Source organism: Mobula hypostoma, chromosome 13 (genome assembly GCF_963921235.1).
Source record: "Mobula hypostoma chromosome 13, sMobHyp1.1, whole genome shotgun sequence".
NCBI lineage: Eukaryota > Metazoa > Chordata > Chondrichthyes > Myliobatiformes > Myliobatidae > Mobula > Mobula hypostoma.
This window is the reverse complement of record NC_086109.1, coordinates 20,031,082-20,044,061: the sequence shown is the minus strand read 5'-3', so window position 1 is coordinate 20,044,061 and position 12,980 is coordinate 20,031,082. Positions and strand designations below refer to the sequence as shown.

General features: G+C 40.9%; 1 protein-coding gene across 2 annotated transcripts in view; it reads left to right on the top strand.

Annotated features, from left to right (window-relative positions):
- Positions 1-12,980, top strand: part of rap1aa (RAP1A, member of RAS oncogene family a) — a 117,639-nt gene that overhangs the window by 82,272 nt on the left and 22,387 nt on the right. For both annotated transcript variants that reach the window (XM_063065403.1, XM_063065402.1), the window contains exons 3-4: positions 3,649-3,717; positions 12,039-12,095. In XM_063065403.1, the coding sequence (XP_062921473.1) occupies positions 3,649-3,717; positions 12,039-12,095 (126 nt within the window). The remainder of the gene's footprint in view (positions 1-3,648; positions 3,718-12,038; positions 12,096-12,980) is intronic.

Genomic DNA, 12,980 nt, shown 5'->3' with positions numbered 1-12,980 from the left:
AAGATAATCTCTTGGGGAGTCTCCAGTGTTATCTGTTGTATTGAATTCCACAGATTCAGTACCCTTGAGTTAAAGAAATTCCTCTGTCGCTGATCTAAATGGATGTCCCTCTATTCTGAGGCTTTTGGTTTCATCAGACCATAGAACCTTCTTCCAGCTGACTTCAGTGTCTTCCACTTACCTTCTGGCAAACTCTAGTCGAGATTTCATGTCAGGTTTTTTCATCAGTGGCCTTCACTTTGCCACTCTTTCATAACGCTGCGACGGGTGAAGCAGCCAGGCAGCAGTTGTACATGAAGTCTCTCCCATCTCAGCTACTGAAGCTTATAACTCTCCCAGATTTGTCATAGATATCTTGGTGGCTTCCCTCACTCATCCCCTTCTTGCACACTCAGTTTTTGAGGACTGCCTGCTCTAGGCAGATTTACAGCTGTGCCATATTCTTTTAATTTATTTATGATTGACTTAACTGTACTCCAAGGGATATTCAGTGACATAGAAATTTTCTTGTCTCCATCTCCTGACTTGTGCTTTTCAATGACCATTTTTGCGGAGTTGCTTGGAGTGTCCTTTTGTCTTCATAGTGTAGTTTTTGCCAGGATACTGATTCACCAGCAGTTGGACCTTCCAGATACAGGTGTATTTTGACTATAATCAATTGAAACACCTTGACAACACGTGATCTCTATTTAATTATGTAGCTTCTAAAACTAATTGGCTGCACCAGTGATGATTTGCTGTGTCATATTAAAGAAACTTATGCAATGTTTTATATTGTAATTAATTTAGATCACTTTAGTTTTTTTTTACTTTGACGCAAGTCTTTTTCTGTCAATCAGTATCAGAAAACCCAAATTAAATCCACTGTGATTCAATGTTTTAAAAAAAAAATTAAACATGAAAACTTCCAAGGGGTGGGGGTAGAATACATTTTATAGGCACTGCATGTCAGTGATATTAAGCCTGATTCTTGATGGTTGGATGTCAGTTTCCACACATGAAGATATCAGTGCTTCCTGCTTGAGTGTGCATTGTTTAATATGCTGCGATTTTGAACACCAATTGCTTAAATTTTGGTAATATTCTGGAATTTAAGTATTCATCAGCTCTTCAGATGAAGTGAGTTAAAATTCTGTTCTGTACAATTTGAGTTGAATTCCATTGCACTGATATTCAGGCTAGATGTCAGTGTTGACTTTTGACCTACTTTGACTTGTATGCCTGATTCTGCAAGATGGCATTCCTGTTCCTGTCTATGTATCTAACAAAATGTAATGTAATTTTTGCACAAAAATGAAATCTTTGAGATGGGCAATATTATCTGAGCCAACATGCCCTTCTTTCAAGCAGGTTTTCTACTTGTAAGCCAAATAAGCTGTGACCTGGAAAAAGCAGCCTCTACAGATCTTAGAAAAAGTGTTGTTTAGCAGCAGGTTATATTGGTCATAGTTCAGTAAAATTGAGCTGTGTTTACAGAGCATTTTGCTTTATTTATAACTTAATCTGGATAAGGAAATGGAGGGATGGGTTAGTAAATTTGCTGATGACACAAAGGTTGGGTGTGCTGTGGTTAGTGTGGAGGACTGTCAGAGGGACATTGATGGGTTGCAAAACTGGGCTGAGAAGTGGCAGGTGGAGTTCAATCCAGATAAGTGTGAGATGGTTCATTTTGGTAGGTCAAATATGGCAGAATATAGCATTAATTTAGATTAGATTAGATTCACCTTTATTGTCATTGTGCCGAGTACAGCCAATGAAATGCAATTAGCATCTGACCAGAAATGCAAAGAATAGTATTACTTATAAAATAACTGCAAATAAAGGTAAGTGCTACAGCTTACAAATATAAAAGTACTGAGACAGTCCAATATCGGTGCGATACTGCTTAGCGCTGTGATGTGAAGTTCAGCAGAGTCACAGCCTCAGGGAAGAAGCTCTTCCTGAGCCTGCTGGTGCGGGAGCAGGGGCTCCTGTAGCGCCTACTGGTTGGGAGGAAAGTAGGAAGTCCATGGTTAGGGTGAGATGCATCTTTGATAATGCTTTTCGCCCTGCCCAGGCAGCGTTTATGGTAGATGTTCTCAGTGGTGGGCAATTGGGTGCCAATAATCCGCTGGGCAGTTTTTAACCACCTGCTGAACTGCTTTGCGGTCTGATACGGGACAATTGCCATACCACACTGAGATGCAGTTGGTGATTATGCTCTCAATGGTACAGCGGTAAAAGTCTGTCAGTATCCTGGGACAGATGTGAGCTTTTTTGATGCTCCACAGGAAATGAAGGCGCTGTTAATAGTAAGACTTTTGGCAGTGTGGAGGAACAGAGGGATCTTGGGGTCCGAGTCCATAGGACACTCAAAGTTGCTGCACAGGTTGACTCTGTGGTTAAAGCATACAGTGAGTTGGCCTTCATCAGTCGTGGGATTGAGTTTAAGAGCCAAGAGGTAATGTTGCAGCTATATAGTACCCTGGTCAGACCCCACTTGGAGTACTGTGCTCAGTTCTGTTCGCCTCACTACAGGAAGGATATGGAAACAATAGAAAGGGTGCAGAGGACATTTACAAAAATATTGCCTGGATTGGCGAGCATGCCTTATGAGAATAGGTTGAGTGAACTTGGCCATTTTTCCTTGGAGCGACAAAGGATGAGAGGTGACCTGATAGAGGTGTATAAGATGATGAGAGGCATTGATGGTGTGGATAGTCAAGGCTTTTTTCCAGGGTTGAAATGGCTAACACGAGAGGGTGCTGTTTTAAGCTGCTTGGAAGTAGGTACAGAGGAGATGGCAGGGTCAAGTTTTTTTTATATGCAGAGAGTGGTGAGTGCCTGGAATGGGCTGATGGTGATGGAGGTGGATACGACAGGGTCTTTTAAGAGACTACTGGACAGTTACATGGAGCTCAGAAAACTAGAGGGCTATGGGTATCCCTGGGTAATTTCTGAAGTAAGGACATGTTCGGCACAGCTTTGTGGGCTGAAGGGCCTGTATTGTGCTGTAGGTTTTCTATGTTTCTGTGTAATAATTTTGCTCAGATCTGTCAACTTCATCGATGCGTCATGTTTGATCCAATGTGCTTCAAATAACGTTGCTAGATTTTAACTTCAAGTCTATTATAAACCAGGAATCACTTTGAAAAGTAAAGTTTCATGAATAATTTATGATGTTAGTATTTGCCATTAGCAAATTGTAGGTTAGATTTTCTGGATTGGGAAAAGTCCAGGACAATGCTGATGATTAACCTATGCAAGATGTATTCGATCTTTTAGATTTGATTTTGAAAATTTTACATTGGAGCTTGCTTATAGCCATCATGTCCCTTTTAGGCTTTTAAACCATTACTTATATTCTGCTTTATAATCTCTGGAGCCTGATAGTAGGCCAATGAACATGACGGAGCACTTATGTGTTGAATGAATTTTTGATCCTTTTCTGTGGATTTGCTTACCTGTACTTTGGTTTTGTAACTGGAGCAATGATTAGCCAACAGAACACAAACTTAAGTCTAAATAGGTAAGGTGTTACTTGTGTTATTTTTCCCTCCAGGCTTTTCTTTCCCTTCCTAGGAATATACTCTGCTCCAACTGAGATTAGACTATTGTTTTATTTGCAATAATATAAGCGCTCATTAAAATTGTTTTTGTTTCTTTCAGACTGTACAGTTTGTTCAGGGAATATTTGTTGAAAAGTATGACCCAACAATAGAAGACTCCTACAGAAAGGTGAGATTTGGTAGTATGTATTTGGTTGGGTGGGGGGGGGGGGGGAGAGAGATTGAGAAGTGTGTACATGTGATCTTCCTCTCTGAATGGCGGCAATGACAAGTTTTGTATTTTATTGTACTTGACACAGCAAAACATTCAGTGAGGTTATTATTTGTACTGAGCTGGTGGGAAAACTTTGCCATCCGTACAAATCATTGGAAAACATATGTACCTCATGGTAGTACAAATGGAAATACAACAATACAGAATAATAGCTATGAAAAGGGCAGTGCTCGTAGACAAAAGATGCAAGGACCTTGGCAAGGTAGACTGAGAAATTGAAACAACCTCCTGTTTGATAAAGAGGAACTCAGTCTTATAACAGGATAAAATTGATACGTGTTAAAATGTAGACTTGATTTGTTGAGGAATGTGTCAAATTAAACAATTAGAATTTCCTGAATAGTTTATGAATTAAGAAAATCCCAGAACAGTGCCGATGAGTCAGCGGGATGTTACCAGTGGTGGAATATTTCAGCAGTTAGGAGAGACTGGATAAGCTAGGTTTGCTTTCATTGGCAGTATTCCTTGCAGTTATAGATAGTGTCTCTGATATACTGAGTTTTATTCAAATGAATTGCTGAGACAATTTAGGAGCTCTTGGACTTTGCCAGTATGCTACCCTTTAAGGAAAGGTGATTGGTGTCAGGAGACTTGTACTTTCCCAACACAAGTTTATTTCACCAACACTCCCAATTTCACTGTGTAGCCTAAGAGTACTCATCACACCAACAACTCCAATCTTTGCTTAATCTTTGAACAAAAAGCAAATCTCTACCATCACCCTCGTCTCCCTAATGCCAAGCTGAATTTTTAAACCAATTTGACGCAATGGTGACTTGCCCAAAAGGTTGAGACCCATATGGGATGTTGTCTAAAGCCTTACTGAAATCCGTATAAACTGTATCCATTCTACTGACTATTGTTACCAACTCAAAAAAAAAAGATCTGCTCTTACTCTACCCAGAACTATCCAAAACCCGACTGCGCCGTTATAACTTATCTGTATTTTCATTCCGTCTCTTTTCCCCAGTGCTTGCTGCCTTAAATTTTGCACTTATTGCCTTAAATTGGTCCTACTCTTGCTGCCTTGACTCTCCCTCTAATCTCTGATGCTGCGCACCACCTTGATCCTTTGGCCTTTTTTTTGTTCGTTCCCTGTTTGTCAGCACGAAGATTTTAGCTTTCATTCCTTTCTGATGTTAAGAATGTGGAGAGACAAAACATGTTCAATAAGGCCACTGCTTTGACCAAGTATTTCATCAACTACCCATTCTTGTGGCTGTTTCATTTTGTGCTTGCCTAAAATGCTTTGAAAGGTTTTGCATTTAAACCACCCAGTATGTGCAACTGTTGCAAAGTACAACATTAAAAACAAGCCTTTTGTCCCAACTTATCCATGTTGACTAACAAGTCCATCTATGCTAATCTGATTTTTCTGCATTGGTCCATATCCTCCTCAGATCAGGTTCTTTAAATCTCTTGCTTGTTTAAATTGGTCCAGTGAAAACCATCGAGCCCATCCAGTCTTCCTTATAAATGGAAACCTTCAGGTAATTGTGCTGTTGGATCTCTGCACTCACTTGCACTATCACATCCTTTCTATGGTGTTGTGACCAGGACTGCACACAGTATTCCAAGTACAGTCTAACCAATGTCTTGTACAGTTGCAACATGTCTCATCTCTTGTACTCTACCTCTGCATATGAAGGCAAGTAGACTAAATGTATTCAGTATCCTATCCACCTGTATTGTCATTTTCAGGAAGCAATGAACATACATCTTACGATGCCTGCTGTTTACTCGTATCTGGCAAATGCATTAGTTCGCCACTGCTCTACTTAACTATTTTTGGGCCAACATACTATCTACAAATCCAATCTTGTCATCAGCGTACTTACTAATCAAACCATCTACATTCTCATCCCAGTTACAATATTATAAGCGGGAAGATCTTAACACCAATCCCTGTGGACACTTCTGGTTAGACTTCCAGTCAGAGAAACAACCATCTCCTGCCTCCTATTGCCAAACCAAATTTGGATCCAGTTTGCCACAATACCAAAAACTCTATGGTCTGACTTTCTGAGCCAGTCTATCTACAGGACCTTGTCAAAAACCTTATGTCCATGTATGCCACACTAACTGACTGGCCTTCAATTTCCTTGATAAGCTCCTTGTTGTATTACTTAATAGTGTAACAGATAAAACTAGTTGTAACAAGATTCATAAAAATTTCTTTATGAATAAAGGCTTTTGATACAATGTCTACACACCAGATTACTGTCAAGGAAAACATTTATGAAAGCAATAGAAGGCATTCAGATTACAAAGGCTTGGGTTTATTGTTCTTTTAGCTAGTCTGGATCTTGTCTCCCTCCAGATCCCTGTTTTAGTTCTATAATCCCCAAATTTTTTTTGGCAATCTTACCAAATGTAAAATGTTAATATTGAATGAAGTGTAAGAAACACTTAGGACAAATAGCATACAATCAATAGTCATGTTACTAGGTACATGAGTGGAACCTAGTGTGGTCTTCTACTGCAGTCGCCTGTCTACTTCAAGGTTTTGTGTTGAGCATTCAGAGACTCTCTTCTACCCTGTAACATGTGGTTATTTGGGTTACTGTCAGGTTCCTGTAAACTTGAGCCAGCCTGACCATTCTACTCTGAACTCTCATTTACAAGGTGTTTTCACCCACAAATCTGCAGCTTACTGGATGTTAGTTTTTTACAGCAGTCTCTGTAAACTGTAGAGATGCTTGTGTGTGAAATTCCCGGGAGGCCAGCAATTTGAGATGCTCAAACCAGTTGGTAATCATTTCACGGTCCAAGTTGCTTGATCACATTTCTTCCCCATTCTGATATTTGGTTTGAACTGTTATTGAACCTCTTGACCGTGTCTGCATGCTTTTATGCATTGAATTGCTGCCACATGATTGGCCGATTAGATATTTTGCTGTACTAGCAGATGTACTTAAAGTGGCCACTGAGTCTATGTAGAGATGAGACATGTTGATGATAGATGAATTTTGATCACAAATCTTGCCTTTTTCACTTTTGGAAGTGACACTTCCTTTAAATTTAAAAATCTGGTAAGATAGCTGGGAGTTACGCCCTTAACTACTGAGGCTTGTCTAAAATTTAGCATTTTAGAATAATATAGAGGAGGGGATGGTGATTGTTGATATAGCACAGACCACTTAGTCATCTAGTCCATCCTCATTCCCAGTAGTTCCAGTGCATTCAGCTTTGTGCACTCTGCTTCATTTGTCAATAAGTAATCAAGTTGATCCTATTCACCACTGCAACCTTATAGTGTCACCGTAAATTTTTCAAATTTTATTTTGTTCTCCAAGTAATAAAGGAAAGCTGGAGGTTCTTCCTTCTTAAGGACATCAGGGGTTATAGCAATAAGGAAGAAGTCGTCAGTCGGTAGGAGGGGGTGGGGGGAAATTAGCCATGATGGAATGGTGGAACAGCTTTGGGCCAATGGGTTGGCAGTGTATTTTACTCAATTAGTCTACAGTCAAAGATGTAGATTTTTAATATGCAGTTCAAGGTATGAAGAAATTAATCTTTTTAAAAACAAGACAATTTATAGTCTCAAACAACAGGAATTTTGCAGATGCTGGAAATTCAAGCAACACACATCAAAGTTGCTGGTGAACGCAGCAGGCCAAGCAGCATCTGTAGGAAGAGGTGTAGTCGACGTTTCAGGCCGAGACCCTTCGTCAGGACTAACTGAAGGAAGAGTGAGTAAGGGATTTGAAAGTGGGAGGGGGAGATCCAAAATGATAGGAGAAGACAGGAGGGGGAGGGATAGAGCCAAGAGCTGGACAGGTGATAGGCAAAAGGGGATACGAGAGGATCATGGGACAGGAGGTCTGGGAAGAAAGACAAGTGGGGGGGGGGACCCAGAGGATGGGCAAGAGGTATATTCAGAGGGACAGAGGGAGAAAAAGGAGAGTGAGAGAAAGAATGTGTGCATAAAAATAAGTAACAGATGGGGTACGAGGGGGAGGTGGGGCCTTAGCGGAAGTTAGAGAAGTCAATGTTCATGCCATCAGGTTGGAGGCTACCCAGACGGAGTATAAGGTGTTGTTCCTCCAACCTGAGTGTGGCTTCATCTTTACAGTAGAGGAGGCCGTGGATAGACGTGTCAGAATGGGAATGGAATGTGGAATTAAAATGTGTGGCCACTGGGAGATCCTGCTTTCTCTGGCGGACAGAGCGTAGATGTTCAGCAAAGCGGTCTCCCAGTCTGCGTTGGGTCTCGCCAATATATAGAAGGCCACATCGGGAGCACCGGTGGCAGTATATCACCCCAGTCGACTCACGGATGAAGTGTTGCCTCACCTGGAAGGACTCTTTGGGGCCCTGAATGATGGTAAGGGAGGAAGTGTAAGGGCATGTGTAGCACTTGTTCCGCTTACACGGATAAGTGCCAGGAGGGAGATCAGTGGGGAGGGATGGGGGGGACGAATGGACAAGGGAGTTGTGTAGGGAGCGATCCCTGCGGAATGCAGAGGCGGGGGGAGGGAAAGATGTGCTTAGTGGTTGGAGGTGGCGGAAGTTACGGAGAATAATATGTTGGACCCGGAGGCTGGTGGGGTGGTAGGTGAGGACCAGGGGAACCCTATTCCTCGTGGGGTGGCGGGAGGATGGAGTGAGAGCAGATGTACGTGAAATGGGGGAGATGCGTTTAAGAGCAGAGTTGATAGTGGAGGAAGGGAAGCCCCTTTCTTTAAAAAAGGAAGACATTTCCAGCTTCCTTTTTTAAAGAAAGGGGCTTCCCTTCCTCCACTATCAACTCTGCTCTTAAACGCATCTCCCCCATTTCACGTACATCTGCTCTCACTCCATCCTCCCGTCACCCCACGAGGAATAGGGTTCCCCTGGTCCTCACCTACCACCCCACCAGCCTCCGGGTCCAACATATTATTCTCCGTTACTTCCGCCACCTCCAACCACTAAGCACATCTTTCCCTCCCCCCCCCTCTGCATTCCGCAGGGATCGCTCCCTACACAACTCCCTTGTCCATTCGTCCCCCCCCATCCCTCCCCACTGATCTCCCTCCTGGCACTTATCCGTGTAAGCGGAACAAGTGCTACACATGCCCTTACACTTCCTCCCTTACCATCATTCAGGGCCCCAAAGAGTCCTTCCAGGTGAGGCAACACTTCATCCGTGAGTCGACTGGGGTGATATACTGCGTCCGGTGCTCCCAATGTGGCCTTTTATATATTGGCGAGACCCGACGCAGACTGGGAGACCGCTTTGCTGAACATCTACGCTCTGTCCGCCAGAGAAAGCAGGATCTCAAAGTGGCCACACATTTTAATTCTACATTCCATTCCCATTCTGACATGTCTATCCACGGCCTCCTCTACTGTAAAGATGAAGCCACACTCAGGTTGGAGGAACAACACCTTATATTCCGTCAGGGTAGCCTCCAACCTGATGGCATGAACATCGACTTCTCTAACTTCCGCTAAGGCCCCACCTCCTCCTCGTACCCCATCTGTTACTTTATGCACACATTCTTTCTCTCACTCTTCTTTTGTCCCTCTGAATATACCTTTTGCCCATCCTCTGGGTCCCCCCCCCCCACTTATCTTTCTTCCCGGACCTCCTGTCCCATGATCCTCTCGTATCCCCTTTTGCCTATCACCTGTCCAGCTCTTGGCTCCATCCCTCCCCCTCCTGTCTTCTCCTATCATTTTGGATCTCCCCCGCCCCCCCCCCCGCAACTTTCAAATCCCTTACTCACTCTTCCTTCAGTTAGTCCTGACGAAGGGTCTCGGCCTGAAATGTCGACTGCACCTCTTCCTACAATTTATAGTCTCATCAGGAATGAGCAAGTGAGAATGCAGCAAATTGCATTTGAGATTTGCTTGAAGAACTTGCTGAGATTTTCAATCTTGCTGTCCTTTATTACATAGAAATTTCTAACCATTGCAGATGGAACATTTGTTCTAGCCTGTTTGTGCATGTTTTCTTTCCATGTTCCCAACTTTCCACCTATCCCAATTGTCATCATCTCTTCTGTCTTGTTTATGATTTCCTGAAATTTCCAGAAAACTAAGCATTCTTCTTGCAAATTTGATTTGTTACAGGATTGAGAAAACAATGCATGGTGTGGGTCTATTGTATTCTGCTGTTACAGAACTTGTATAGATCTTGATCCTTTAATCCTCCTAACTGGAGTGTGTATGCTGTCATTCTTTGATCACATTCTGATTAACACAAAAAATAGTTATTTTTTAATACTATATCTATCAGCAGCCATCTGTTTTGTTTGAGGGCTGCCTCTAATCTTCATTATTAACTAGTGGTCTCTGGAAACGTGAGACTGCTGTTTTCTCAGTAGCCCGAGAGCCTAAGAAGAGACTTCACAAAGCAACCCAAAATTACCAGTGTCCTTCATTGATCACGTCCATTGAAAGCAACTGAAGTTATTTCCGTACCTGCTGAATTTATTTTATGAGAAAGTGGCAGTAATGGCTTCTCTACATATGCCAGTTGTATGTCAATCTTTTTTTTAAAAGCACATTGCTTTGAAGTGTTCAGAAATATTATACTTTTCTAAATGGGAATTTTTCTTCATTTGAAACTGTCAAATTAAATTTTAAACCTTTAATGCTTTCCATTTTGAGCTGTTATTAATGGACATAATGGGCACTGAGCTAAAATTAGATTCATTTTAGCAGGAGTCAATTTTAAACTTTTGATAATTTGGTTCAAAAGCAAAATACTGTAAATGGCAGGGTATGAAGTCAAAATACTTCAGTCAGCAAATATTGGAGTGACTTTGACCTCATTCAAAATGGAGTTAAATCAGTGCTGACATTGAGTGATATTTGAAAATTATCATTAAAGTTTACTGCAGAACAAAAGTTATTGCTATGAGACCTGCAGTATTAAAATTTTCCACAGTTCTGTAAATATTTAAATCTGCATTTCAGCAGTAAATTGAGGAATTTAATCAGTTCACAGCATAAAACTGCAATTAGGCTTCAATTTGGCAATCTTAGTCTCCTGGGTGGCTAATATGAAACATTGTAACTAGATGTCACATTGTGAAACAGAAATTGCTCAGTTCTTCATTTAACTATACATTAACCTGACCTAAATCTTTGCACATTGCTGAATGGTCAGCAAGAGAATTGGTTCAAACTGGGAAATAAAATCCTGCATTAGTCTCCCAAGAAATTGCTGTAAAGTGCAATTTTATCTGTGTTCATAACAAAACAGGAATTGCTGAATTATTAAAAATAAAGATCCAAAAGTTCTGGATGCCAATGCAGTGGATTCCAGTTAATTGACACATTGGGACCAGTAGTACATTTTTGCTCAATTAAGCGGATGCCCCAATTAGCTAAAGTTTGTTTATTTAGTGATACGGAATGGGGTAGGCATTCCAGGCCTTCGAATCATGATGCCCCAGCAACCCCACAACTGTGATTAACCTAACCTAATCACGGGATAATTTACAATGACCATTTAACCTACCTGGTACATTTTTGGACTGAGTGGAAACTTGACATCTAGGGGGAAAACCCACATATTCCACAAGATGTGGAATGAGACTCCCTACAGAATGGTGCCAGAATTGAATTCCAAGATCTGGAACACCTGAGCTATAATAGTGTTGTGCTACTTCGCCATCATGTTTCAAGGAAATAATTAAAAAGGTGTATGAACAGGACACTGTTGTTTAACAGAGTAACAAATTATGTATTTAAATAAAATGCAGAACAAATTGGAAGACTACCAATGACGGTGGTTGCCCGTCCTATCCAATGACAGGAAACTTCCGCAGATACTTGCTCCAAATTCCAGCATCAACAGTCTCTTGTCTAAGTTCTGAAGAAGTTGTTTGCCTAATGGCTTCCATTCCACACACAGGCTCACTCAGACCAAAATGAGAAACCCAATCGAGGATAAAATCTCAATTAGAAAATTAAGCATTAAAATCAAGGAGACATTTTGCCACATCAGTTAGTGGAAGCTGGCAGCACTCTAAATATTTGAATCAGTAACTTTTGGAGCTGAAGTCTGAAATGTTGAGCATGAATATTGAAATAAATGATATTGTGCAATTTAGCCATGGGCTAACTGATTGGAGCAGATTTGAGGCACTAGTTGACCCATTTGTATCCACCTGTCTATTATAAATGCCTACAACTTTAAAAAAATCTTATTTTAAAAGGATATTAGTTTTAAGTAGCTAATTGTGCAAGATTTAAATTAAGATGTATTTTCTCTTTTTCAGCAAGTTGAAGTAGACTGCCAACAATGTATGCTTGAAATCCTCGACACAGCAGGAACAGTAAGAAATTTTTGAACAAATTTGAATAGTTTCTAGCTTTAATATACTGTTGTAGCATTACATTGGTTCCTTGTTGATTGGTCATTTTGTTATTAATTGCTCTTCTGAAAGTAGTCTTTAGTTCTGCTCTACTAACCAGATTTGTTCTTTCCAGAAGAAACCACATTAGACATGTAATTTGCTAGACAACTGGTATATATAAGGTTGATCTGATAATGCTGCCTTCAGCTTTGAAATTTGTTGCTTGTGCAATATTGAAAAGCAATTGTTAATTCATCAGTAATTAAGAATCCAGGTGGATTTGCAGAATTGGGGAACATGGCAACTTCCATGTTAAAAGAATCTGGTTTTGCTACAAGTCTTGTTTCACCCTGCAAATGATTTGCCCCATCCGTTACAAAACAGTGTTTGTTGTATCAATCTGTCCTGGCTGTATTGCATGGTTTGACCTTACATACATGTACAATGTATCCACAGCACTCCGGTATGTCCATCTATGGAATATTAATTGTCATTTTCATAAACATGAGTGCCTCCCTCAAAGTTGGTTTTGCAAATGGCTGACACCAGGACCTTCAGATGGATTGTGAAATATTGTAAAATGGATCTTGAAGCATTTGAATGGGACTGTAGGGTTGTGATTATATAACATGAGTAATGTTTGCAACTTTGTCTTAAATGTATTAATTTTCTGCAATTATTTTCCATGAATGTATGTATTGCATGTGATACTCAGATGCACTGTAATAAATGTCAGGTAATTGGTGTGCTTTACTTGTAAACAAGTTGATCTTCCTATATTGGCCCCCTTCCCTAATCAATATATGTTGTGCCCATTCAGCTGCTGCTTGTGACTGGAGAATCCTAAATGGTCCACTTCTTGAA